Raw genomic sequence first — 27,899 nt, forward strand, 5'->3', positions numbered from 1 at the left:
GGGTTCGGCTTTCACAGCATCCTGGGAGTTTTGGTCCCGCCACGGAGTCTTACTGCGCGCAGGCGCTTCCCTCTTCCTTCCTGCCGCCAGTGCGCAGGCGCACCCCCACCCCTTCCCGGGTCCCGCGCGCAGGCGCACACCGCTCCCAACTATGGCGACCCTGCTGCACACCAATAAACGAACTAGATGTGGGATGGAAAGAGCTTTATTAGGCCCGGCTTCCAGCTTTGGCCACGCGGGTCCTGCCCGCTTGGGGCCCGGGTTACGGTGCGCCCCCGCCACCCTCCTCGTCGTCGTCGGCCTCCACGTCGAGGCCTGGGATACCGCGGATCTGGCGCTGAAGCGCCCCGCCCAGCAGGGGCACGGCCTCCTCCTCCTCCTCGGGGGGCGGCGGTGGCGGTGGTGGGGACGTGGCCTCGGGGGCTGGCTCCGGGGGCACAGGGGGCTGCGCCGGCGCGCCATCTGCACCCTCGGCGCCCCCTGCCGCTTCGACCAGCGCTCCCTCGTCCAGGGCGCCGCCCTCGGCCTCCTCCTGTTCCTTCTCCTCCTCTGGGCTATCAGTGAACGGGTTTTCACCCTGTGGGGAAGGAGACCAACACTGAAGCGAGGGAAGGACGCGCGGGGGCCGGGTGCCAGGGGCCTGTGCGCCTCACCTTCAGGTAGCGTTCCAGCTTCTTGCTGATGATTTTGTTGTTGAGGATGCTGCGGGCCACCATGAGCGAGGACTTCTTGGACTGCTCCATCATGAGCTGCAGGCAAGGCAGGTAGGGCTGGAGAGGCTGCTCTGAGCGCCAGAAAGCCCCCCTCCCCCACCCCACAAGATCTGCAGAGTCCTCCCAAACCTTCCTGCCCCCAACTCAGCACAGCCAAGCACTCTAACCACATGGTGAAATCAGTGTACAAGTGTACCTTGGGTACAAGCGTAGGGCCACTCTACAAGCACGGAGCCAAGACCTGATCTGATCTTTGCTCGAATGCTCCATTCTTCCACACCATACGTACTGTATGTAATTGATTAAAGACATATGTCTTTACGGCTGTACAGCAGAAATCTGATGTGTTTACATAAAAACTACAAACAGTGGACAAATTAGGAAACCTACTAAAAGCCAGAGGTGCAACCCATAACAAGCCAACTGCCCATATGTAAGGAACTTTTTAAGATTAACAGGGAGGATATAAGAACAGGAATACAAATGTCAAACAGTACATTTAAATGATATAACTCCTTTTGGCCCACTGAAGAGAGACCCTTCTACCCTGAGGGTGAAAGGGTCAACTATTTACTTACTTTCTGGAAAGCAGTTTGATAAAATGTATCAAAAGCAAAAGTTTGTCTCAAAAATTTGTCTCAGTAATTCTTTACAAGACTCTATCCTAAGTTTAAGACTTGGAAACATTCAGGGGCGCCTGGGTGGCTCAGTTGGTTGAGCCTCTGCCTTCGGCTCCGGTCATGATCTCAGGGTCCTGGGATGGAGCCCGGCATCGGGCTCTCTGCTCAGCAGGAAGCCTGCTTCCCCCTCTCTCTCTGCCTGCTTCTCTGCCTACTTGTGATCTCTCTCTCTCTGTCAAATAAATAAATAAAATTAAAAAAAAAAAAAAAGACTTGGAAACATTCATGCACATAGTTGCAGTAGTGAAAAACTGGAAAGCACCTAAAAGCTCTGTGAAGTAGTTAAAACATTCAAAAGAACCCCATGCAGTCCTTAATGCAGTCCTTAAGACAGAGCTCATCTCTGGGGCCTCTGGATAGCTAAAATGGTTAAACGACTGACTACAGCTCAAGTCATGAGCTCACAGTCCTAGGATTAAGCCCCACATGGGGTTCTGCACTCAGCAGGGAGTCTCCCTCTCTCTCTGTCCCTCCCCACTGCTTTTGTGCCCTCTGTCCCTCAAATAAATAAATAAAATAAAATTAAAAAAAAAAAAAAGAAAAAAGAAAGGCTCATCTCCTGTGTGGTGAGAGAGGTGTGTGATGGGCCAGTGTGCATAGCATGCCAGGGCCTTTTTGTCTGGAAGGACTTAACACCAAAATGCTAAGTGGTTTCCTCAGTAGTGTAAGTACAGGCAAATCTCACTTTCATCATTATGAAGATAATGTATGTGTAAAGCCATAAGCTGAAAGAAGATAAAAGCTATTTCTGTTGGCATGGGGAGCCCACCCCCAGGAACCCTACTGCTGCACCCCAGCCAACTCTGCATCATCCTCTCACTTGCTGTTTCTATTTCCTTTTCCCACCTTCACCTTTTTTTCTTTATTCATTTTCTCTACTATTTGGGGAAAATATGGAGAGTCCTCATGCATATTCAAAATGAAACAAGTTAAAGATGCACAATTAGGATGCGAGGTCAGACCGTTTCCTCTGCAACTCCTTACTTGCCAACACATGATCCTCCTCCCTGTAGGTAGGCACAGAGATGTACACACAGCTCCCAAGGGAAGCCCATTTACATGGTGTCCAGATTTTGCTACAAGAACCAAACACCACCAGAATAAACTTAAATACTTCCATATTGGTTCTACCCAACAGGTTCCCCAAAGGCCTCAGTCCTCTGCAAAAAGTTGTATTAAGCTATAGTAAGTTGGGCTTCCTCCAACTGTACTGAAACAATATACTTATCCCTTTGTCTCCTAAGCAGCATCAGATGTTAGCACTGTTGGATACTTTTGTGGTTGAAAGAAAGAAAAAAGGATGAGGACTTTGACATTTCCCTGTCCACCAGTGAATGTGAGTGATCTGACAGACACACGGGGTCCCTTGCCCAGCATTCTAGAAGGTCATCTTCTCCACGACCTCTGGGTTTCCTGGCTTGCTCAGGAACTCTTTGTGTAACCTCCAGGTAAGGTTCTAAATTTTGCTTTTATTCTTCACATTATTTCTGGAACTTAATATATGGTAGTAGGTTAGGGGTCCAGCTTTTTTCCCCAGAAACTAATGAGATAAACAATTGTTTCTCCATTTAGTTGACATACAGGTCTGTAATAATCCTTCTCCACAAATCTTAAATCCAGAGGAAGAGTTTTCTCCTAAGCTCCATTGTATGTGTGTGTGTGTGTGTATGTGTGATTTATGATTTCATTTACTTATTGGTCAGAGAGAGAGCAGCACAAGCAGGGGGAGTGGTAGGCAGAGGAAGAAGCATCCTCCCCACTGAGCAAGGAGCCAGATGTGGGACTCTATCCCAAGATCTTGGGATTATGACCTGAGCCAAAGGCAGGTGCTTAACCAACTGAGCCACCCAGGCATCCCTCCATTGTGTTTCTATACCATCTTTATTTATCCCACTTCTATAAGCCATTTGAGGCATTACTGATGGTCCAACTCCAAGTCACTCTCCCAGGTCCCGCTGGGGATTTAGTGATCATTACCATGTGGCTCTTTGGAAATACAAAAACTAATTTGAAAATATCTGGCCCTTGAGTTTCAGAACAGGAACATGTACTGACTTTGACAATTACTAAGTTCCAAAACATACTGGCATCTTTCATTAGACTCTATTCTGGTTCCACCGCTTTATTACTATGCCAACATCACATTTTAATTGTAGTAGCTTTAAAAAAGTTATATTTGCTGGGGCGCCTGAGTGGCTCAGTGTTGGTTAAGCCTCTGCCTTCAGCTCGGGTCATGATCTCAGGGTCCTGGGATCGAGCCCCGCATCGGGCTCTCTGCTCAGCAGGGATCCTGCTTCCCCCCGGCCGCCCGCTTTGCCTGCCTCTCTGCCTACTTGTGATCTCTCTCTCTCTCTCTGTCAAATAAATAAATAAATAAATAAAATCTTAAAAAAAAAAAAAAGTTGTATTTGCTAAACCAACTCCCTGAACTCGATTACCACCCTTCCTATAATTTTCTTGACTATTGTTAGACTTAATTCTACAACATAAAGGTTAAAACAATTTCGAGTCCCCCTCCCCAGAGTATGACTGGAATCCTGTGAACTGTACACATTAATGCAGGGAGATGTACGTGTTTGTTCTGTTCTGTTAAGTCTCTTACGAAGAACGCCATATATTCCTCTATTCAGTTGAATTCTTATTTCCTATCCTTGGCATTTAAGATCCCATATCTATCTTCTTCTTTTTTTTTTTTTTAAAGATTTTATTTATTTATTTGACAGACAGAGATCACAAGTAGGCAGAGAGGCAGGCAGAGAGAGAGGAGGAAGCAGGCTCCCTGCTGAGCAGAGAGTCCGATGCGGGGCTCGATCCCAGGACTCTGGGATCATGACCTGAGCCGAAAGCAGAGGCTTTAACCCACTGAGCCACTCAGGCGCCCCCCCATATCTATCTTCTTAAATCTATATTCCTAGTTGTGTTATATACTTTGGGGTACTGTGAATAGATTTTTCACCCCCCCCCCCTTTTAAAGATTTTTCTTTATTTATATGACAGAGATCACAAGTAGGCAGAGAGGCAGGCAGAGAGAGGGGAAAGCAGGTTACCTGCCATGCAGAGAGCCCGATGTGGGACTGGATCCCAGGACCCCGAGATCATGCCCCGAACTGAAGGCAGAGGCTTCAACCCACTGAGTCACCCAGGCACCCCAGATTTTCCCCCATTTTCACTTCTAACTGGGTATTACCAGAATGGAGAAAAGCTATTTCTTTCTGGATATTATCTTGAATTCTATCCCTTTATCCCATTCTGTTAATTCTAAGACCATTCTGTTGGAATCATTCAGCATTTCTAAGAAAATCACACTATTTGCATATAAAGTTTTCATTTCCAGCATTTCACACTGATACTGTTGCTGATTTGTTACTGAACCATCCTTGTATTCCAGAAACATACTTAATTACAGTGTAGTACATGGGGTGCCTGGGTAGCTCAGCCACTAGGCGTCTGCCTTTGGCTCAGGTCATCATCCCAGGGGTCCTGAGATTGAGCCCCGCATCAGGCTCCCCACTTGGCGGGAAGGAAGCCTGCTTCTTCCTCCCCCACTCCTCCTGCTTGTGTTCCTTTTCTCGCTGTGTCTCTCTCTGTCAAATAAATAAAACCTTAAAAAAAGATGTAGTATACACTTGAATCTCTACTACATTGGTAATTACTAGTATTATACTCGGTACTGTATTCTTTAACCTACAGTTTCATCTTGGCATTATCTTTATCAGATTTTTGGAATTAAGATTTAAAAATCTTCCTAAACATACATCAGAGGATACACTTCCAGCATGACAACTTGATAAACTATGTGAACCTACTCCATAGTAAAACTGATTTAAGACTATAGAACAACACAACCCTTTAAAGTCAAGGGAAAAGGTCCTAAGGACATACAGCAAATGAAGAAATACTGAGTAAGGAAAAGTTACCAAGCTCAGGTTTTACCTAGAGACAGGCTTTAAAACAGTGAGCTCCCAATTCTCTTTCCAAAGGAACTTACCTTTTTTTTTTTTTTTTTTTAAGATTTTGTTTATTTGACAGAGAGACACAGCAAGAGAGGGAACACAAGCAGGGGGAGTGGGAGAGGGAGAAGCAGGCATCCCGCTGAGCAGGGAGCCTGACTCAGGGCTCCATCCTAGGACCCTGGGATCATGACCCGAGCAGAAGGCAGAAGCTTAATGACTGAGCCACCCAGGTGCCCCCCAAAGGAACTTACTTTATTCATAAGTGTGTTAGGAAGTTTAAGACAGAGGGCTCTCTCAAAACAGTGGAGGGTGTGGGGAAAAGCAAGTCAAAGGAGACCAGTAGATTGGATACTAATATAAGCTAAGTCATCAGCTGCCCCCCATTACCAGAGAGAACCAACAAAACAGCTAAGAAGAGCCTACAGGGCTCAGAACTCTCAAACAATGACCTCAAAAATAATCAGTATAAAAGAGCCTGGATTTATTTAATTGACTCAGATTGGAGAACAATTTAATGGCTCAAGGCACTGCTGAAAACAACACAGCAATCCGCCAACAATTTTTGTAGTTCATAATAGTTGAGTTTAGTCTGGGAAAGAAAAAAGAGAACCCTGTCAGTTAAAACCACTGTTATTCCAGGATGGCTGTTATTCCAGGAAGCTGCGTCCCATGGCTTCCTCCTCCAAGCCACCCTACCAAAGGCTTCACGTTGTGGAGATGAGAAAGACTTCAGCAAATAATTTGATTAGACAAATAAGCAAATCCAGGAACAAGACTAGGGTGGGGATGGGAAGAAGGAAAAGGCATGATGGCAAGGTCTCATCAAATACAGAGTATCCCGTAAAGAGACAAATTATAGAAAAGAAACATAAGTCTTGGAGCTGGAAAGTACAATAACTGAAATGATTAATTCACTAGATGGGCTTAATGGTAGATTTGAACTGGCGGAAGAATTAGAAAATCTATAGATTGGTAGAGAAAGGATCTGAAAAAAAGAGAACAAAGAAAGAAAAAATATTGTCAGACAACCTTGGGACACCAGTAGATGACCTGACATAAACGTAATGGAAGTACCAGCAGAAGAGGAAGAAGCAGCAGAAAAAAATTTATGAAGAAAAAATGCAGGGGTGCCTGGGTGGCTTGGTCGTTAAGTGTCTGCTTTCAGCTCAGGTCATGATCCCAGGGTCCTGGGATCGAGCCCCACATTGGGCTCCCTGCTCAGTGGAAAGCCTGCTTTTCCCTCTTCCACTCTCCCTGCTTGTGTTCTCTCTCTCGCTGTGTCTCTCTGTCAAATAAATAAAATCTTAAAAAAAAAAATGCATGCAAACTTGGTAAATCTGGTGAAAAACTAGACATCCAAGAAGCTCAACAAACTCCAAGTAGAATAAATACAAAGAGCTCCACAAAAAGACTCATAATAAAAGTGCTGAAAGCTGAAGACAAGGAAAGTGTTGAAAGCAAAAGAAAAATGAATCATCTTGGGGCGCCTGGGTGGCTCAGTGGATTAAGCCGCTGCCTTCGGCTCAGGCCATGATCTCGGGGTCCTGGGATCGAGTCTCTGCTCAGCAGGGAGCCTGCTTCCCTCTCTCTCTCTCTGCCTGCCTCTCTATCTGCTTGTGATCTCTGTCAAATAAATAAATAAAATCTTTAAAAAACAAAACCAGTAACACAACAACTGCCTATAGAGAGAGAACTATACATGAGTAATTCAGTTCCACTGAAATTAAGATATTCTACCTGAAAAAGATTCTGAGAAGTTAGTATGTATAAGGTAAGGCCTAGAGAAACCACTCAGAAAAGATGTCCCCCCCCCAAATGTAGCACACACAAAAAATTGATTAAGGAAATCAAAATGTTACACTAAAAAATTAAAACAAAAAACCAAAAACCAGTAAATGGGGAATAGAAGAAGAGCTGTAAATCTGATAATCTCAGTAATAACATTAAATGTGAATGGATTAAGCAAACTAATCAAAAGATAGTCAAACTGGATTAAAGAAAAAGATGGTGTCAAAAGATCCAAATTAGCAAGTGACCTTCCCAATGCCCAGGCTCTGCTCTGCTAACTCTGCTAGCTCGGCCCGCCCGCCCGCACCCACCATGGCCACCATTCAGCAGCTGGTAGGAAGATGGCGCTTAGTGGAGAGCAAAGGCTTTGATGAATACATGAAGGAAGTAGGAGTGGGAATGGCTCTGCGAAAAGTGGGTGCAATGGCCAAACCAGATTGTATCATCTCTTCTGATGGCAAAAACCTCATCATAAAAACTGAGAGCACTTTGAAAACAACCCAGTTTTCATGTAACCTGGGAGAGAAGGTTGAAGAAACTACAGCTGATGGCAGAAAAACTCAGACGGTCTGCAACTTCACAGACGGCGCATTGGTTCAACATAAGGAATGGGATGGGAAGGAAAGCACAATCACAAGAAAATTGGAAAATGGGGAATTAGTGGTGGAATGCGTCATGAACAATGTCACCTGTACTCGGGTCTATGAAAAAGTAGAGTAAAAATTCCATCATCATTTTGGATAGGAATTAGCTGTGAGGATGAACAAGCTCAGTTCAATGAGCAAATCTCCATACTGCTTTTTTTTTTCCATTACTGTGTTCAATTATCTTTATCACAAACATTTTACATGCAACTATTTCAAAGTGTTGATTTAATTAGGATCATCCCTTTGGTTAGTAAATAAATGTTTGTGCTAAAAAAAAAAAAAGATCCAAATTAAAAGAGCTAAAGCTTATGGGAAACACAAGGATAAATCTTTGCGACCCTGGATTTAACAATGAACTCTTGGCCATGACACCCCAAGCACAAGCCAACAAAATAAACTGGTCTTTATCAAAATGGAATTTTTATGCTGCAGACACATTGAGAAGGTGACAAATCAACCCACAAACTGGGAGAAAATGTTTGTAAACTGTAGGTTTGATAAAGGCTTTGCATCTAGAATATATAAAGAACTCTTTTTCTAAAGATCTCATTTATTTGTTTTAGAAATAGCAGGAATGTGAGTGGGGGGAGGGGGAGAGGGAGAAAATCTCAAGCCAACTCGAATTGAGGGCAGAGCCCAACATGGGGCTTGATCTCATGGCTCTGAGATCATGACCTGCTCTGAAACCAGACCAGGAGTCGGACACTTAACCAACTGAGCTATCCAGGCACCCCTAGAATATATTAAAAACTCTGTAACTCAAGAAGACCATACAACTAGAAACAAACACAAGATCTGAACAGACATTCTCTAACTCCAAGGACACAGACAAATGGCTAACAAACCCATTAAAAGATGCTCAACATCACTGTCATTAGGGAAATCCAAATAAAAAATAGGGGTTCCTGGGTGGCTCGGTTGAGCATCTGCCTTCAGCTTGGGTCGTGATCCCAGCATCCTGGGATCAAGCCCCACATTGGGCTTCCTGCTCTACAGGAAGTCTGCTTCTCTCTCTCTCCCTCTGCTCCTCCCTACCACTCATTCTCTCTCTCTCTCTCTCTAAGATCTTTAAATAAATAAATAAGTATATAAAGAGTAGACAGCACTTCACACCCACGAGGAAGGCTAGAATCGGAAAGTCATATATCAGTGCTTGAGAAGTGTGGAGAAACCAGAACCTGCACACTACTGCTGATGGGAATATAAAACATGATGGGATATAAAATGGTACAGCCACTCTGGAAAACATCCAGCTGTTCCTGAAGAAGTTAAACAGAGTTACTACTGGATTCATACATTCCACTCCTAGATACATAACCAAGAGAAATAAAAACATATGCCCACACAAAAACTTGTACACACATGTTCAAATGCTTGTAATAGCGTTATAGCCAAAAGGTGAAAACAGCCCAAATGCCCAAATTAATAAACTGATAGACCAAATATGGTATATCCATGCAAGAGAATAGGATTAGGCCATAAGGAATGACGTTTGGACACATGCTACCTGGATATACCCTGAAAACATGTTGAATGGAAGAAGCTGATCACAGAAGACCACATATTACATGACTCCATTTACATGAAATGCCCAGAATAAGCAAATATACAGACACAGTAGTTTAATGGTTGTCTAAGGCTGGGGAAACATGGTGGGGGCATTAGGTAGTGAGAGTGGAAAGGACAGGAGTTTCTTTCTGAAGTGATAAAAAAATGTTCTATAATTGACTGTGCTGATGGCTGCACAACTGTAATATACTAAAAACTACCGCACTGTATGGCTTAAATGGGTGAACTGTATGCTAGATGAATTATATCTCAATAAAGCTGTGACCCAAAATAATAATAATTAGAAGTTTTTCATTCATTTCTACAGTCTGGAATCTCTAAAAATACAGTATTTAAATTGTACTCAAATCTCTGTAACTCAACAACCTCTGGTGCTTTCTAATTTCTAAGTATCTTCTGTCTTTCCTCACCCTTCTGTACCCCTCTATTAGCAGCTATGGCTTTTTTGTTTTTTCCCCCCAAACTTCTAGGATCAATGTGAGTTTATGTTTTACTGGCTATCCCTCATTTCACCTAGATTTTCCACATTTTAATATCATGCACTGTGGTCTGCTCTCTTCTTACCGCCTTATCAGATCCTAGTTCCAGAACCTGGTGTTGGCAAGATCCACACAAGATCTCCTCCACCACCTACCCCCATCCCATTGTTGAGAATCAGTATATCAAGAAGGACCAGAGATGAATCTGATGGCTGTGGAAAAAGGCTGAGCAGTGCTGTTTTCTATGCTCCCCCTGGCTGCCATCATTTGCACATAAATCCCCTCCTCCTCCTCTAGGGTGGTGGCAGTCAAGCCTCTGGGGGCCCCAAGCTGGTCCCGAGTTCTCTCCCTACTGCATAGCCCCCCCCCCCCGTTGCCCCCCTCCCCCAACGGCAAGTGGACCTCTGACAGCCACCTTCAGCCCATCAGGTCACCCCCTCAATCAAAAACACCTCCTCTGGGTTGTGTGCTAGACACTGAAGATACGTTGGGAAAAAGACTGAATTTGTTCACCTTCTTGCCAGACTTACTCCTTTCCCTGTACCATATCCCTACCCCCTTATCTTAGCAGCAGCTCTGTCCACTAGTTACCCAAGCCAGAAGCCCGAGACATCCCAGACTCCTGGTCACTTCCTTAAATAGCCCTTCTGTCCAGCCTTTCTCATCACTCCCAAAGTGGAGGCACTCCTGTACCTTGGTAGTGCCGCAGTTTCTCGTGTGCCCCCTACATCTCCCACACCAGGTGCTATAGCAACTCTAATCCTGTTAGTGCCCGACTTGAAAACTGCCTACAGGAGAGAGCCCAGCCCCTCAGTCCAGCCCTCATGAACCCCCCCGCTAGCAAGATGCACACTGTACAGTTCCTCTTTGGTTTCTGAACCTATTCTGGCTGGTGGCCCCTATGCACATGGAGGTCCCCATATCCCACAGCCTTAAGGGTCCAGCTCTAATGCCACCTGGCAGTGTGCCCATTTCCCCCCTTCTCCCGGTAGCTGCACTGATTGCACTACCAGAAATGTCTCCATCTTCCCGTCCCACCACATCTCCTACAGTGCCTCACGGGCAAGCAGAGGTTATAAACTCAGCACCGCCCCCCAAGTCAACGCACAGGATGGCGGAAGGGCACTGGTGGTCACTCACCCTGCGGTTGCGGTTGTGATCCATGGTCTTGAGGTGCTTCTGAATGATCCCAAACTGCATGGGAATGAAGAGGTCACAGGCTGCACAGTGCGCTGCCTCTACTTTCTTCACAAAATGCTCCATGGCAATTTCTGCAGGGGGGAGAAGGAGGGTCACCACTGGTTCCAGGTGCTTAAGACATACCCAGCAGTTTAGGGAAAACACTAGACCAGCTCCTCACCTTGCCCTGCCATTTCCACGTGGGCCTGAGGCTGTTCTAATTGACCCTCCCTGGGGGAACAGAGGGGTATCTTGACCCCCCTCTGAGAACCAGAGAAGGGCAGGCCGAGTCTCTGCCTGGTTGGACTGGGATGGAACCTCCTCACCTTGGGTAAGATCCTGGTCTCTGTAGATCTGCTGAATCAGACCATCAAGGTCCTCCACGGTTTTCCGGAGTTCCTCTGTCTTCTTGGTTTTATTGGCAACATACTCCTGCCAAAGATACCGAGGAGATACCAAGGTTTGTGCAGGCTGCTCTGTGTTCCAAGGGGTCTGAGAAGCTGCTGCTCCAAGGCTCACCTGCAGAAAGTCAGCTGTCTGCTTGGGGAGCTTGGTGCCTACGTATTTAAAGTGCTCCTTGTGGAACTTGCTATCAAGGTGGCTGGCCATCTCCTCCTCGTAGAAGGTCCGGTATTTGCAGAGAGAACACACAAACTGGATCCTGCCACAGGAAAGAAACAAGGGGCTGAGGCCTCAAGGGCCCAAGGGAGCAGTGCTGCCGCCTCACCCAACCCAGCTGCGAGCCCTGAAACAGGCCTTGCTCACGGGCCTCTGAAGTGCGGTCCCAGCAGGGGGACAAGCTGGGACCAGTAGGGTTGGGAGTAGAAAGGGACAGAAAGTCTGCAGACTGCAGTTACTGCAACGTGGGGGGCAGGGGTGGAGCTCTTCCTTCCCAGACAGGAGGCTGAAACCCGAGGCAGCAGCTGCTGCAACAGGCCAGGAGTCGCTGGAAGGCTGCCGGTGGGCCTCTCTACCAAGGCTGGGCAGGAGCGTGTGCACTTGGCCAGCTGGGGACCGGAAGGAAGGATGCCCTGGCGTGAGCCAGGTGGCCCTGAGGCGCAGAGTGGAGTACACAGTCCCGAGGCAGGGCCCGAAAAGGTGCTGCATCTTCCTTCTGGGTCTGGGGTACTGAAAGGCCCAGCCCATCCTCTGCTCAGAATGCTTGGGGGTGGTGTCGGGAGGGATGGGAGGCAAGCAGGCCTGGGCTCCTGCTGCCTCATCTTCCTCTTCCAAGAAGAGACCAGTCTGAGCTGGAAGGAGGATGCCCGCCTGGCCTGCCAGAGGGCAGCCTGGAGTCACCTGAGCGAGGTGCTCTGTCTGGGCCTGGTGTCCACAGCAGAAGCCCGGGGTCTGGGGCCTGGGCTGGAGCAGGCCGCCGTGGCAAGGGGCGGAGGAGGCCAGCCGCCACCGAGGCCTCGGGGCGGGTCCCTACCTCTGCCGGACGTCCTTATCTGGGCCACGGGGTCAGCTTTGTCTGGAGAGCCCAGGGGCCGGGCGCCGGCGAGGCTGAGGAAGGTCCAGCAAGAGCAAGAGTCTGAGGCGGAGGAGGAGGAGGCAAGCGCCAGTGCGGGAGCCCTGAGGGCAGACAGACCCGACCAAGGGGCGTGAAGGCCTCAGCCGCAAACAGGCCCGGCCTGACAGGGCCGGCGGGCAGGGCAGAGGGCAGGCCCGCGGCTGCCACAGCCCACAGGTGCTGCCATCTCTCCTGGGCGCGGCGGCGGCCTCTTGGCAGCTAGCTGGGGTGGCACAGGCGCCTTGGACCTCAAGTCTCTGATGAGCTGGCCCCCTCCCGCAGGGGCATCGGGCCCCCAGTGCACCTCAGGGCTTGTGCGCCGAGTGACCTAGCGCTGGAGCTTCTGGGCAACGGTGCCGAGCAGTGTCGGGTCTCAGGTCAAAGACGCCAGCGGTCGCCAGGCGGCCGCAGTGGGGCAGGGAACGAGTCAGGCCTTGGGAGCTGGGCCTGGCGGGAAGCAGGGTCCATGCACGGCCGAGCAGGTGGCAGCTCCCGAGGGAGGCCTGAGGGCGGCGAGGCGGCAGAGCTATGGCCCTGCTCTCCAGGCGGCAGCCCCGGAGCGAGGCAGAGGCAAAGGACTGGAGGGAAGCCGGTTACCTTTCCACCATGCGGTCTCGCTGCCGCTTTTTCTGCTTGTCCTGGCTCTTCTTGCCTGCCTGCAACTTGCGCTTGATCTGTCCACTATCATCCTGGGTGCTCAGGGCCCCTGTGGAAAGAGGAGCACAGTCACCGGCTTGGTTCCACTGGGTCAGGGCAGGCCCTGGGGCCTCCGGCTGGATCACCCGCCTTCTACTCCAGATAGTCCATTCTGAGAGCAGCCGTTCGAACAAGGACTCCGGCCACAAGCAGGGCTGGGCACCCTGGGCTGCGCAGGGAACCGTTTTGGGCCTAGGTCCTGAAGAGAGGAGGACACAGGCTGACCCCCTGCTCTCCAGAACACCCATACTCTGCAGAGGGCCACAGGGAGGCTGGAAGGCAAACAGAAGCCGTCTCGGTGGGGACACTGGCACAAGCTCAGAGGGGCCAGGCAGCGGGATGCAGGGAGGCCTTGGCTGAGGCCTAAGTGCAGCCCCCAGAGGTAAAGACCCGAAAGCTCATAGGACTCAGCCCACCCCCCAACGGCGCACCGCGGCAACAGTGGGCTGAGGCTGGATTTACTGTTAGGTACCTGCTGGCGCTCATCACTCAGGTAGGGGGACACGGACTCCCAACAGGGGCTGGAGAGGCGCTAAGGGAGAGGACACGCAAACCAGAGCCGTAAAACCTGCACCGAGGGTCCCAGCTCAGACACCAGCCACGGAGGACTTGGAACTGTCACTACTGAAGGACCGAGGGCAGGAAGTGTGCTTGTGGTTCCCCCCCAACTCTTTTACTTGCTGCCCCCACAGGAAGGTAAAACCAAGGCCGACCACATTTCCGTCACAACCCTGCCCTCAGCTGGATCCCTCCAACTCTGAGCGCCTGGAACAGTCTCCCCGGCATCCAGGCCACTCACAAGACTCACCCTTTTCTGCATCTTCTTTGCCTTCTTCTTTTCCCTCTTCATCTTCTCCTTCCTAGGACACAGTTTCAAAAACCCCACATTAGTGCACATACAGTTGTTTATAATGGCTCTAAATGACAAGGCCTGAAACGCCAGGCACCAGGCCAAAAGCCTCACAACCCCGCAGCAGCCCTTGCACAAGGGGCTCATTTTACCATTTTCTGATAAAAGAAGCCCGGCCTCTGGCTGGATGGCCTGCCTGCAGCCTCTTCTCTCTCCACCAGACCTCTCCCTTGTGCTGTTCACACGTGCATGACCAGGATGGCCTGTGGCCCCCATGGACAGCCCTGCTCTGTGGCACAGGCTCAGCCAGCCCACTCCGCACAGGCCCCACCTGCTGACAGTGCACAGAGCGCAGCCACTTACTGCTCTGGAGCCCTTCTCCACAGCCTCGGCGCCTTCAGTGCCCTCTGCGGCCTCCCCCTCAGTGCCCTCATCTGAAAAGCACAAAGAGACAAGCTCAGCCCGGGAGCCCCACAGGATAGAGGGCAGGGAGTGGCAACCCAGTGCCCAGCTCACCATTGTCTGAATCACTGTTGTCTGAGCAGTCCGTCCGGGTGGCTTTGCTGTCTGGCTCATCGGGACTGCCACACTGCTTTCTCTTCTTCTTCTTGGTCTGGGTTGGAAAGCGGGAGCTGGGTCAGGGCAGGCAGCTCCACGCTCCTTGCTCCACCCAGGCAGGGGCCAGGAGGGATGGCCTCCTCCACTCACCCGGAAGTCGGCCGTGGTCCAGGTCTTCCAGGTCCGCCTCATCTGCTTCATGCCATTGCCAAAACCGAAGCCAAAGCGGGAGCCACCTGGGAAGGCGCCCCCGCCACGCATGCCCTGGAACATGCTGTACTCGGGGATGATGTTCTGAGAGAAGAGGGAGGGCAGCCGGGAGGCACCAGGCATGCACTGGCCCCGGGCCCCCATGGGGTCTTCCCACATGCGCCCATAGCCCGAGGCCATCGGCCGGCCACTCCTGGAGTCCCGGGCCCAGCCCTGAGCCCGTGGGCCAAAGGTGTCGCTGCCACGCATGCGGAACTGGTCGCGGTAGGCATCGTATTGGCCCTCGTAGGCCATTTCCATCTCGGGGTCAAGTTCGCCATAGTCGTAGCCTGACCGGTATAGGTCGCGCTCGCTCAGAATGGCCCTCGAGTCACAGGCCTCATAGGAATCATATCTGCAGAAGCAGGTGGCAAGCATCAGGGAGGCCCTCAGGTCCCATTACCCTTGGGTGGAGCCTACTGTTCCTGTCTTTCCCCAGAGCTCCCTGTCCTGGGGACAGGAAGTCCTACTCCAGCACCTATGGCACCCTGTCAGAGAGGCTCAATGTTCAGGACTGCCTCTGCACCAGCTAGGGGACCCAAAGACAAACCGACAAGGGGATGGAGTACATCTCAGACAGGGGCAGAAACACCCTGCAGCCCTTAGCCCTTTGGAAGCATGGATGTATCTGTGATAGCCACAGTGCCCAAGGCTCTACTTGGGGATGGAGCCAAGCACCCCAGTGTCCTGTGGTATGTGGGTAGTTAAGCACACAAATCCTTGTCCAACAGGACCGATGATGCCCACGAGAAACCCTGTGCTGGTCTCATCCCTGTTTGCTAAGCGAACTTCCAATCCTCCAAAGGCTCTCACCACCCAAAAGGAGAAGGGAGACAAGTGGAGAGTGTTTCCCAGGAAAGTCACTGTGATTTTGCCCAGGGACTAGAGAAAGAGCTCTATCACATCAACCTTGTGGGACTGAACCCTCCACAGCAACTGGAAAGGCAGGCCAAGCCTCCCAGGAGAAACAGAGCGCCACAGAAAGCTCTTTTTTTAAAAAATTACTTTTATTAACAAATAATGTATTATTTGCCCCAGGGGGACGGGTCTGTGAATCATCAGGCTTACACATTCTCAGCACTCACCATAGCACATACCCTCCCCAATGTACAGAAAACTTTTCTAACCGTGGATGCAGCCCACATACCCCGTCCCTAACCCCACACGTCTCACAGGTACAGAGGCCTCTCCTGGCAAAAGTGGGCAGCCATGAAGTGCCAGCAGCTGTGGGAGAAGTAGCCAGCACTACCCAGTTGTCACCCCTCCCTCACCCCTACTCCCCTGTTCTAGACTGTAGCAAGAAGGTACACAGACAGCAGGCACCAGCAGCGACAGGGTCCACACAGCCACTAGCCAAAAGCCAAGCCCCTTCTGCCTAAAGCAGCCTCAGCTCCAAGCGCAGCGGCTGCCCAGCATGAGGGTATGGGGTCTGTCTGGGGACCCCTCACCCTTTTTGCCTGCTACAGAGCCAATGCGTGCAAGTCCCTTTGGCAGCCTCTGCCCCCAGTGGCCCTGGGGCCTCACCTGAACCCACCAGTGCCCAGCCCGACCCCTCCTTACTTTTTGCTCTCCTCCCATCTGTCAGCTAGAATCATTAGGATCCTCCACGCCATCGTGTGCCCTCCTCACTGAAGCCTCTCACTAGGGCACAGGGACTTCTGAGCCGGCACCAGTTCAGACAGTGACAGACAAATGTGCGCAGCAGGAGGCTGCAGGATAGGGCACAGCTAAGAGGCAGGCCCAGTTCCACCACCTAGTCCTGGGTGCCTTCAGCCAAGGAGTGTGACCTCTTGCACTTCAAGAATGAGGATGACAACAGTTCCTCACAAAGGCACTTTTGAGGCCCAACAGGCCCACCTTTGTCAGGCTCAGAAGAGTGGCCCGGAAGTGTCCATATCGGCTCTCTTACGTGGGGACGGCCAGCTTGCTGTGGTCAGCCCCAAAGACTCACTGCCCCGCTTCAAACCCAACCCAATGTGTCCTGCGCTGACCCCACGTGGGATACAAAGTCTCATGAGATCTCCAAACGCCTGTCTCCACAGGGAGGGGCCCCTTCACACTCTGGTCCTGAGAAGAGCCATTCAGAGGATACAGCGAAGTTGGCCCAGCTGAGACTTATTCCTCCCCTTACAAGCTGGGAGTAGACTGGCCACCAGGCAAGAGCAAAGGGCAGGGAGGGGCCCCAGGCCAGAGAAGGGAAGCACAGCAGACGCTGAGCAGTCTCCGGCAGCCCCAGCAGCAAAGCAAGGACACAGAAGCTGACACAGAAGGCGGGTCACAGAGGAGGTGCCCACAGACAGCAGGCACCCGGCAGAGCCTCAGCCCCTGGGCAGACACCCACTCACCTTTCTCCACCTGAGCTGTACACGCCTCCTTGCATCATGTCTGTCTCCAAGTGTGGCACCATATCTAGGCGCTGGTTAATTCTGGACAAAACGGAATCGGCACTGGCGCTACCCGCAGCACTAGGGTTTGCATTTGTGTCAGAGCTAGGCATTTCCCAAGAGTTTGAAGTGGCCATACCATACCCATAGTTGGTGGTGTTATCCTGGCCATAGCCGTAGCCATAGCCATAGTTCTCGTAGCCTGCAAGGAGGAAGACAGAGACAGACGGACAGAGATGGCAGGAATAGGGAGAGGACAGGCACACAGAGAGATAGACAGAGAGACAAGGACATCTTCTGTCACAGAGACAAGCTGGGGACCCTAGCCACCTGAGGCTGGGTGGGCCTAGCCATTCCGCAGGGTGCTTCCCAGCCCAGGACCTCCTATGAAAGAGCAGCTGGACCAGGGGCCCCCAAAAGCACCTCCCAATACACTCCGGGAAAGCCGGGCAGTGGCAGAAACACACAACCAGTTCAATCCCAAGGGAGAGGAGAGCACTCATGGGAATACTTGCCTCTGTTTGTCCCAGAGTTCCAAGTTCCATACCCTACAAAAAGGAAAAGTGCAATTACATCTACAGTTGATTATAATACAGTAAGAGCTTAAACGAAGACGATGATTCCCAGTGCCAGCCTGGTGACAGAAAACTGAAGCTCCCCCGAGAAGCCCTGAGCTTAAGAGCACTCCATAAATGAACCAGGTCACCCCATGCTCTGGTGCAGGAACTTCGGTGGCTCTGGCCATCTGCTACTTAAGGGGCCTCCCCTTGCCAACACTGCCAGCTGAGGAATTTGGCTCTCATACTCCTCGCTTGAGGAGCCAGAATTAGACTACTCCCACTTCCTGCTAAGCACCAAGCAGAGGAAGAGGAGAACAGTTTCTGGTGCCTCACACAGACTATGCTGTACAAGAAGTTCAGCACAGAGCCCACATCCACTGTGAAAATCATGTCACTCAAATCACCCAAAAAAAGCCATCTGGAACAGAGAAACTGACTATCCTGGTCCCCCAAGTAGATGCCTCAACAGGGAGAACAACCAAGCACTTGAATCTTGTGTGTGCTATGCAGAAACCTATTGGCAGAGGTAAGGACAACACAATTCCCACCTTGAGAAATGCTACTGAGAGAACAATCTGGATTATAAACTAAATATACTCTGGATTTTATCACAGCACACAAGAAAAACTCATCCCTTCAGAATATAAAGCCAGTGAGAACTGACGAAGTACAAAGTCAAGTGGGAATTCCAAGTCAAGCAAACATGGTTCCTGCCCAGGGGAGTCCACCAGAACTTTCCCAGTGTCTCTGGTGAGACTCCAGAGTTGTCTCCTACTCCCTATTATCTCTACCCTACAGACAGACAAGACATGCTTATCCCAGGGCAGGGACCAAAGCTCAGTGAGACGGCAGTGTGATGAATGACACAGGACAGCAAGAGTGTATAAACTTGAAAAGATGGATGGGGCAGGCCAAGGTAGGTCCTACAGTTTCCTCCTCAATCCAGTGCATAAACAGAATGGGGAGGTATCAGAAACCAGCAAAGAACCCTAGATGACTGTTACGCTTAATGCACCTCGGGCTCCAGAGAGCTCACAAAGCAAAAGTCCTCTTGGTTGGGGAAATCAAAGCAGAGGCTTCTCCTTCATTCCTTTATTCAACAATCATCCTGAGCACACAACAGCAGAGGCTGGCAGTGCTGGGCACTGCTCAGGCCCAGAGCACTGGCCGTTAAAGGAGACACTTCTAATTAGAAAGCAGCAAGGGACAGCCGGCAGCAGGAAATCACGTTTCGAGATGAGTGGCAAAGGAGCAGTTCTGACAGGCAAGAAGAGAAGCTGCCAGAGGCAACCAAGGAATAATATATACTTAGCCCCAGGAACTAACAAGAGCCTGGTCCCGTGGGTGTTTGCACCAGGAACAGTGGACATTAGCTATTCAAAAGGAGACAGGACTGGGAAGCAAAGGCAGACCCACTGCGGCTCCGCTTATGAGGCTTGCGTATGGTTCTCCAGGGCTTTAGCTGCTGAAAATCTGCCAGAACAGAGCAAGGAAGCACAAGGAAACGAAGCAGGAATGGATGCTAAACTCTGTAAACACAAGGACAAGTGGACAGGTAGGTGACAGCCCTTTGACAGACAGGACTTGGAAAGCACTCTGCATGTGCTTGTTGCTATGCTCAGAGCAACTCCCTGAAGAGGGGCTTCCCAGGCAGGTCCCTTCAAGGGGAAACCTTTATCTACACTCTGAGCCTGGGGAGTCCCTAAGACCTGCCCCTTCCAAAAGTTCACTTCTACATCCAGAGGGGGATGAGACTAGCGTTGACACAGGAAAGTTTAGGGATATAATTTTTTTTTTTTTTAAGATTTTATTTATTTATTTGACACAGAACGAGAAACAAGCAGAGGGAGCAGGAGAGGGAGAAGCAGGGAGCCCGATGCAGGGCTTGATCCCGCTACCCTGGGATCATGACCTGAGCTGAAGGCAGACAACCAACTAAGCCACCCAGGCGCCCTGGGATGAAAATCTTTTTAATAAGAGAAAAACAAACAGAAGAAGAGAAAAGTAGACAGTCATAGTAAGCAAAACTTATAGAACAAAAATACAGAACAACGTAAATGGTCAACTTCAAGGAAGTTACAGCCTACCTTCTCAGTGACATACCTCATAGAGGCATCAAAAAAGAATCCATTCAGCCTTATCTAGTACAAGGAAACGCTTCTAACGGTAAGCAAATAAAACAGGATACACATCCTCCTATATTCAACTACTTAGAACAGGAATGCTGACAGAAGTATTAATACGGCAGGATTGCAGCTGTTTTCCAAAATGTTATTTAAATATTGTTATACTGCTCTTACAACTTAAGCCAGAATATAAAACTGTTTTTATTCTTTCACGATTGACTACGTAAAAAAAATCTGTATGAGTTACAAAAATAAGTGAGCTTGGCAAGTTTATTACAAGGTCAATATATAAAAATCAACCCAATTTCTACAAATTAGCAATAAACAACTGAAAACTGAAGTCTTTAAAAAATATCATTTACCTTGGCACTAAAAATATGAAATACGTAGATGCAACTGTAACAAACTGTGCAAGATCTGCGTTTTGAAAACTACAAAACACTAATGAAAGAAATCAAAGATCTAATTAAATCGAATGACACTTTATGCATGGATTGGAAGGCTTATATCATTAGCATGTTAATTATCCCAAACGAATCTATAGATTTGAGGCCATCAGACTCAAAATCTCAGCAGGAATTCTTACAGAAATTGACAAACTGATTCTGAAATTTATAGGCAAAAAAAAAGAACTGAAATATACAAGTCAATCCTGGAAAAAGAATAAATCTGGAGGACTTGAATTAACTGATTTAATGACTTATTATATAGTAATCAAGACGGACTGGTACTGGAGGAAATTCAGATACGCAGATGACCAGAACAGAATTAGAGTCCAGAAACAGACCAACACATATAGATTCGATTGATTTTCAACAAAGTTAAAAAAGAATCTTGACCTATACTGTATGCCTTGTAGAAATACTAACTAAAAATAGACCACAGAACAGATGGAAAACATAAAACTAGAAAGTATCTAAAAGGAAACTCAGAAGACAATCTTGGGCACCTTGAGTTAGGCAAAAATTCCTTCCTTCCTTCCTTCCTTCCTCCCTCCCTCCTTCCCTCCCTTTCTAAGATTTTATTTACCTGAGAGACGGGGGTGGGGGGGGTGGGGGGGGTGGAGAGAGCGCTTGTACGCACACAAGCAGGGGGAGCTGCAAAGGGAGAGGGAGAAGCAGGCTCCCCGCTGAGCAGGGAGCCCAACATGGGGGGTAGATCCCAGTACGTTGGGATCTTTCCTGGTGCCAAAGGCAGACGCTTAACCTAATGAGTCACCCAGGCACCCCTAGGCAAAAATTTCTTAGACGGGACACCCAAATCACCATATATTAAAGAGAAGAATGATAAACAGGACTTCATCAAAATGAAGAACTTATGTTCTTTGAAAGACACTACTGACAAGAGAACAGACAAGCCACAGACCAGAAGAAAAGATCTGCAAAGGTGTATCTGCCAAAATGCTCGTACTGAGACTATGTAAACCAGAGGGAAAAGAATTCAAATAAGCTGTGTAATCTGGGACTACTGCTTGATTAAATGGAGTGAGGCAGACAGGACAAGACAGGGAAGCCATATATACCAAGTTTCTCCTCTTTTAGGAAATACCTGATACCTCCTTACTCAATTTCTTGACACTTTAAGTCTCCTCCTCCCTCTGGGACTAGCTGCTAATACTTGAGAGAGTTTATGTCCATTTATTCAGTGACTCTTGAGGTAGTGTCACAGTGTAGGCTCAGTCCCTCCCCAGACCCTAATAGTGCAACAATCTACCCAGCTCAGCATGCAAAGCATTATCCCTATTAATTCCAAAGAGGGCTCCTTCTCACAGACATCTGTGGTCACAGACCACAGGAGGACCAGCATTTATTGGCAGTTAGCGATTGCTAACTGGAGGGGCAGAGGGAGAGGGAGAAGCAGACACCCTACCGAGCAGGGAGCCCGACTTGGGACTTGATCCCTGGTCTCCAAGATTATGAACCGAGCCGAAGGCAGTTGCTTAACCAACTGAGCCACCCAGGCGCCTGAGTGGCTACTTCTGAATTAGAGATTTAGTGTGTCTGATCATGACTAAGAAACTGACCAACGCTTTCCTTCAATCCCGTGTGAGGAGCCCGCTGGCTTGAGATGGTCTGACTGTCACTAAAAACCCTGCTAGATTCAGACAGGCAGCTTCTCTTACAAACACATCCCACATGCTACCCTGAAGCTAAACTGATGGCTAGGTTTCTGCTCAGACCAATCCTTTGGACTTTGATTGGCGACTCTCCTTCCTAGGCCCTCAAGGGGATTTTGTGAAGCCAGACCTTTGTCACAGACCATATGCACTTCAACAACATGTTACAGGGTCAAAGGGACCAATCATTTATAGCTCCAAGAACTCCAGCCTGCTCAGTAAGCACACATCTTTCCCATTACTGCTTCCAACAGAAGCACTAGCTATTCTAAGAGCCAATCACACCGTTTTACATGAGACTGCACTGGGACGAGCAAGACAGTGAAAGCAGAGTCAAAGGCAACCCAGGAGACATGAGGTTGCTCTGCCACTAGAAGGCAGAGCTCTCACCCTCTGGTTCCCAGGAGCCCACACTTACCATAATCACAGGTGGGCTGAGCGCTCGTGTCTGAGTGTGTCGACTGCAAAGTGGTTTCAGATCCCTGGACAAAGCCTAAATACAAGCATGGTGTGGTTAATTTTCCAAAACAATCCACATGGAGGTGACCTAAGACTACCCTTCAGTGTAGACTGGCTGATAGGCCCTCCTCTTAATGGAAAGCCTCCAAAATCTCCAGCTTCTCAACACTTTAATTATACCTCCAGTATATATTAGCCAATGAAAAGACAGGCTATATTTAACTTGCTACACTAGAAGCACTGGAGAAAAATGTTCTAACAATTTAAACCAGTATTTGGTTTCGATAAATGAGTGCCCAAATTATTCAGTTAAATGAGGAAAACACTTATATCAAGTGACTGAAAGGTGAGTCGCCTCCAATTCAAACAAGGATGGGTGTTGGTTCTGAACACTGTTAAGGCAAATATTACCCCTTCCCTTCCGCCAGATCTAAAACGGAAATTGCTTTGTATTTTCTAGTTTTCCCATAAAAAATGTGTATATAAAATTAAATTACTTGAGGTAAGCATGTTTTCACCGAAAAAATGTCATATTATTTTCTATTTATAGAATAAATAATGTATGCACATTATTTTCTATTTTCTCAACTATTTCTTTTTTTTTTTTTTAAGATTTTATTTTTTGAGAAAGAAAGAATGAATGTGTGTACAAGCAGGGGGAGAAGCAGACTCCCTGCTGAGCAAGGAGCCTGACTTGGGGCTCTATCCCTGGACCTGGGGATCATGACCTGAGCTGAAGGCAGACACTCATCCAACTGAGCCAGGTTTCCCTCAAACTATTTTTCAACTTAAGATGAATTAGTACTAAATAAGGAAAACTTGAACCTCTATCAGAAACTATTGTTCTTAAATGATGAATCCTGGCACTATCTTTAAAACTACATTTACAAACATTATTTTTAAATGACTTACCCTTAGCACTGAAACTATGATGGATACCCAAGAGGCAATATTTGCCTATTCTCGTTAGAGCCAATTCATGATCTAAAAATTAAAGCCAGAGCCTTTAATCCTTTAATAGCTCTTTTTTTTTTTTTTTTTTTTTTGAAAATCAACAAAAGCATGCACCAAGTGCCTTCCCTGGAGTAGGCATTCACATGTTGACAGTCTCTCTAGCTCATCTTTTAGGACCATAGCAACAAAGAAGATCACAACAGAAGCCAACATTGAACAAGTGTTTCCACTGCAGGGTGTTAAGAGCCTTATCTGCACTATTTTATTTCATCCTCATCACAGCCAAAAGAGGACAGGGCCAAGATCCCTTACCCTGCAGTTCCCAAGTCTAAAAAGGTCTGAAAACCAAGTGTTCTCCTCAAATGTGGTGCCAACACTCACTGTGGGGCAAAACTGACCTATGAGGACAATTACAATTTTTCTTTACCCAACCTAGTACAGAAATAATATATTTAATTACACGATACTCCTCACACCCCAGTGGGGGTGTTGTGCAATGTCCTCCTCTCAAGCTAGAATTCCAAAATATACCCAGCTCCCAGCTTTCAAGTAAAGATCAGTGGACCCACACTTTATCTTTACTTCCCAGAGGAGGGAATTGAGACTTGGTGCTGGGGAAGGAAAAAGGCAAAAGTATCCAGGTTAACCATTTTTACCTTCACTAATTAAGAACGGTAAATTATAATGGATTCCCTCCAGGGACCCAGGACCTTCCTAAGATGCCTACATCCTAAACAGTGTCCACAAGAAACAGTGAAAGCATGTTCTGGATGGTTCACTTGTGAGGAAGCCCCACAGTGTAAAAATTAGTACCCTACACCTACCTTCTCCAATGTTTGCTTAACTAGCTTCCTGAAACCTGTTCAGCAATAAAACACCAGTGAAATGGCTCCAGACTTCGGGTAACATGGTTTATACGCACAGCAGGTGCAGCTGGAACCACCACACCCTGACAGGACCACTAATTGGAACATAGTATGAAAGCTGCAGAGCAAAGAATCTATGTCTATTCAAGGGAGAGGGGCCCTTGTTCTTCCCCGGGAAAAAGGAAAGTCAATCCACCAAGCCTTCAGAGGTCAATGGCAACCTCTGCTCTACTTCTGTCCTCCCCATTGATAACATTTTATTGCCCAATACTGTCTTCAGAGTAGGACCTTCTTGTTATGCTTCATTTACAAATAAATTCTTATCTGGCTCATAAATCCTTTTCTTCTTGGTTTGATTTACCACCCTGAACAGCTCTGGGTGAAAAAATAAGTGTTTGGCCCTAGAAAGCTAATGGTCCGACCATGGATTTATGATAATTATGCATCATAACCCCTCCCTCTTAGTCAGACTGTGACATCTTCTTCACTCAAAAATACACAGAGCTCCTCCATTTTATCCTTTTCCTTCTTTTTTTTTGAAAGGGGATTCTTTGAAGAAATGACAAAGTGATATAAACTAGAGGACAACTGGAACAAGGTTAGGTTGACTCCAACCTTTACCGTCTGAGGGTAACCAGCCTCCAAGATGGCCTCTACTTATTCTTGCTTCCTAAAGCTGCTGTCCCTTCCCAAACTAACAGATGGAGCCAGTGTAACCAGTAAGATTGCAGAAATAACTGAGTAGGACTTTTTTTTTAATTTAAAAAAAAAAATTTTTTTTTTAAAGATTTTATTTATTTGACAGAGAGAGAGATTACAAGTAGGCAGAGAGGCAGGAGGAGTGGGGGGAGAAGCAGGCTCCCCACTGAACAGAGAGCCCGATTTAGGGTTCAATCCCAGGACCCTGAGACCATGACCTGAGCCGAAGGCAGAGGCTTAATCCACTGAGCCACCCAGGCGCCCCTGAGTAGGACTTTCAATAGTTTCTGCCTTGCTCTATTTTAGATCATTTACTCTGAGGGCAAACAGCTACCATGTTGTAAGGACCCTCAAACAGGCCTGTGGAGAGGCCCACATGGTAAGGAGCCAACAGCTAGCATCAACCCACCAGCCATGTGAGTTTGAGTCATGTTGGAGGTGGATCCTTTAGCCCCGGTCAAGCCTTCAGATGACTACAGTCCCTGAAGTCATTTTGGATGGACATCCAAAATGTAACCTCAGAGATCCCAAGCGAGAACCACTTACCTAAACCCCTTACCCACTCCCAACACAAACTGGGTGAAAGCAATGTTTTTAAAAAAGGTTTGGCAGTGTTTGAAGGCCTGATTTTGGATTTTTCTGTCCTATTTTCCCATTGCTCCCATCCTTCTCCTCCAGTGCCAGAGATGGAGCCCCCTTTTCCAAGTACACATAAAGTAACTAGGTTCAAAAGAAGTTACTTTAATCACCTCCTATGCTTGTTAATAATGGTAGCATCTACTTTAAGGCCTCCAGAACTCCTCCTTAAAGGCATATTAATTGCTTGAAATGGGACTTAAGCTGTTTTTTAACTTCAGTAGTATACTTCTTAAAAGGGAAGGACTCACATTATAAAACCGCTGTTGTTTTTAGTTGATCAAGATCAAGGAAAAAGTAATTATTATCTCATTATCTTGGCTCCTTCAGTGAGCCAAGAAGTAAAGCCTACAAGATCTGGAGTTGAAATTCATTATTAAGCTACTCCAGAGCATCCAACCATTCATCTTCTGGGTTTTTTTTTTTTTTCCTCAGCAGTCCTGCCCCTAAAAACCAAGACTTGGTGAAACGATTACACCTCAATTCCAGGGATGTCAGCAACAACCCTACTGACTTTTCTCCTGAACCAGGAAACCTACAGAAAGGCCTGGGCAAGGCTGACCAACCTTGGCACTACTGATATTCCTGGCTGGATAATTTATGGTGGTGGGAGACGCCCGTGCGTTATAGGATGTTTCACAGCATTTCTGGCCTCTATCCACTGGATGACAGTAGCAACTCCTCTCTCAGATGTGACAACCAGAAACATCTGCAAACAGTGCCAAATGAACTGGCAGAGGGGACAGGAGGGCAGAACCATCCCTGGTTGAGAACCACTGAGCTAAGGGACGGTTGCTGGAAAAGCTAGGGTTCTTGCCAAGCTCCTCACCTGGGGGCCAGAGGCGGCAGTCTGGCACTACTTCTTTGCTGAGGCTAACATAAAATAGCCTATGGAACAGCCCCAGAGGCTCCAGTTCCATTGTCAGTCCCAACATTCCAAGTAGAATGTAGGTTACCCAGCAACCATACTTGCTCGAGCCTAATACCCCCGTCAAAGGGGGAGGCCCAGTTTATGGCTCCCGGCTGAGAAGCTTCATGTGTTCCTGCCAAGGCAAACGAAGGCGGCCTTTCAAACTCCTCCAGGGATAATTCACAACCGTCCAAGCATAGCCCAGGGTCCCCTCTCCGATCTCAACATCCACCCTCCCCGCTTTGCTCAAATCCCACTGGCCTCACTAACTGATCTATAAAGCCAGCCGGTTTTCTGCTCATGGGCCTTTATGCCAGTGGCACCCCGGGCCAGACACCCTTATCTGCCTCACTCCATTCAGGTCTCTGCTCAAATGTCACCTCTCTACCTTGATCCCAACCACCCCCCACCCACCCCCGCAAATGAGCAAGCCCCTCGGCGGACTGAGCCCCGGGGAGCGAATCCTACATTCATTGGTTTTCCTGTTAAGGGCCGCCCATAAGCTGCTTGAGAATTTCCTGTCAATTTCCCAGCGCCTGTTCAGCACCTGACGCTAAGACTCTGACAGATGGTGAATGAATTAATGGAAAAGCTGGTCCTTCCTCTCAAGGCTCAGGCGCAGCCCCCAGCCCCTTGGGCCCAAGGTTCCCCCGCTCATCACCCCGGGGCCTGGCGCCTCTCCCAGCCTGGGGCAGGCAGGGGTGCCCCAGGGGTGGGGGTGGGTAGCTGCGGCATTTTGCAGGGAAACGGCGCGGGGGAGGCTGTGGCAATGGCGAAGGCAGCCCAGTCCGCTGCACGATCTGAAGGGTTAAGGCCTGAAGAAGGGCGACCTGCGGTTCCGAGGTCCGAGCAGACCGGACCTAGGGCGGAGGTGGTGGGCTCAGAGAACGCACGCGCTCAGGCCGGGGCCCTCGGACACAAGCGTCAAAGGCCAAGACCTCGGGCGGCCGGGAGCCGGGACGCGAGGCCCGGAGCACAAAGAACTGAGGCGCCAAGGCATGAGCGGGGCGAACCTGAGGCGACGGACCCGCGGCGCCATTTTGTGACCGCAGAGAGGGCAGCGTCCAGGCCCCGGGGGAGATGCGGGCGAGCACGGTGCGGCTCTGGCACGTCCCTGTCCCTCCCCACCCGAAGCCCGACCCCTACCCGGCGGGCCCACCTGTATAGCTCATGGCAGCAGCGAACACTGCACCCGAGGACTCACGCAGCTGTCCTACAAGTCCGACGCCGGGATAGCGGCAACAATCCCCCGGGCCCCTTCTAACACAACTGAACCCCACCTCCCGGCCCCATTGGCTCGCGTATGACTCTGGCT

At 48.8% G+C, this 27,899-nt stretch overlaps 2 protein-coding genes across 6 annotated transcripts; one reads left to right on the forward strand and one right to left on the reverse strand.

Moving 5' to 3' along the window:
• Window positions 1-187: 187 nt before the first annotated feature.
• AKAP8L (A-kinase anchoring protein 8 like) lies at window positions 188-27,876 on the reverse strand. Of its 5 annotated transcripts, XM_045990664.1 has the most exons (15): window positions 27,744-27,876; window positions 22,479-22,553; window positions 17,774-17,806; window positions 17,403-17,460; window positions 17,220-17,300; window positions 14,776-15,229; window positions 14,584-14,680; window positions 14,431-14,501; window positions 14,026-14,077; window positions 13,119-13,227; window positions 11,528-11,669; window positions 11,335-11,440; window positions 10,970-11,100; window positions 654-749; window positions 188-577 (listed from the first exon to the last, which is right to left on the reverse strand). In XM_045990664.1, the coding sequence occupies exons 1-15, from the start codon at window positions 27,754-27,756 to the stop codon at window positions 263-265; spliced, it is 1,833 nt and encodes a 610-aa protein (XP_045846620.1). In that variant the 5' UTR covers window positions 27,757-27,876; the 3' UTR covers window positions 188-262. The 5 variants fall into 5 exon arrangements, with proteins under 5 accessions (XP_045846620.1, XP_045846619.1, XP_045846621.1 ...); XM_045990663.1 differs by having other exon boundaries at window positions 17,220-17,460; XM_045990665.1 differs by lacking the exons at window positions 17,403-17,460; window positions 27,744-27,876.
• On the forward strand, window positions 6,967-8,393 carry LOC123932469 (fatty acid-binding protein 5-like). Its single transcript, XM_045990667.1, has one exon. The coding sequence runs from the start codon at window positions 7,390-7,392 to the stop codon at window positions 7,852-7,854; it is 465 nt and encodes a 154-aa protein (XP_045846623.1). The 5' UTR covers window positions 6,967-7,389; the 3' UTR covers window positions 7,855-8,393.
• Window positions 27,877-27,899: the final 23 nt, after the last annotated feature.

The sequence above is a fragment of the Meles meles genome, chromosome 20 (assembly GCF_922984935.1).
Source record: "Meles meles chromosome 20, mMelMel3.1 paternal haplotype, whole genome shotgun sequence".
Classification (NCBI taxonomy): Eukaryota; Metazoa; Chordata; class Mammalia; order Carnivora; family Mustelidae; genus Meles; species Meles meles.

Excerpts from the sequence above, each read along its gene's own strand:
- LOC123932469 (XM_045990667.1), top strand. The coding sequence starts at position 7,390 with ATGCCCAGGCTCTGCTCTGCTAACTCTGCTAGCTCGGCCCGCCCGCCC.
- AKAP8L (XM_045990662.1), bottom strand. The coding sequence starts at position 17,761 with ATGAGTGCTCTCCTCTCCCTTGGGATTGAACTGGTTGTGTGTTTCTGC. Across the intron at positions 14,078-14,430 it reads TGGAGAAGGGCTCCAGAGCA|GAAGGAGAAGATGAAGAGGG; the intron begins GTAAGTGGCTGC and ends ACTGTGTCCTAG. Across the intron at positions 11,441-11,527 it reads AGACAGCTGACTTTCTGCAG|GAGTATGTTGCCAATAAAAC; the intron begins GTGAGCCTTGGA and ends TATCTTTGGCAG.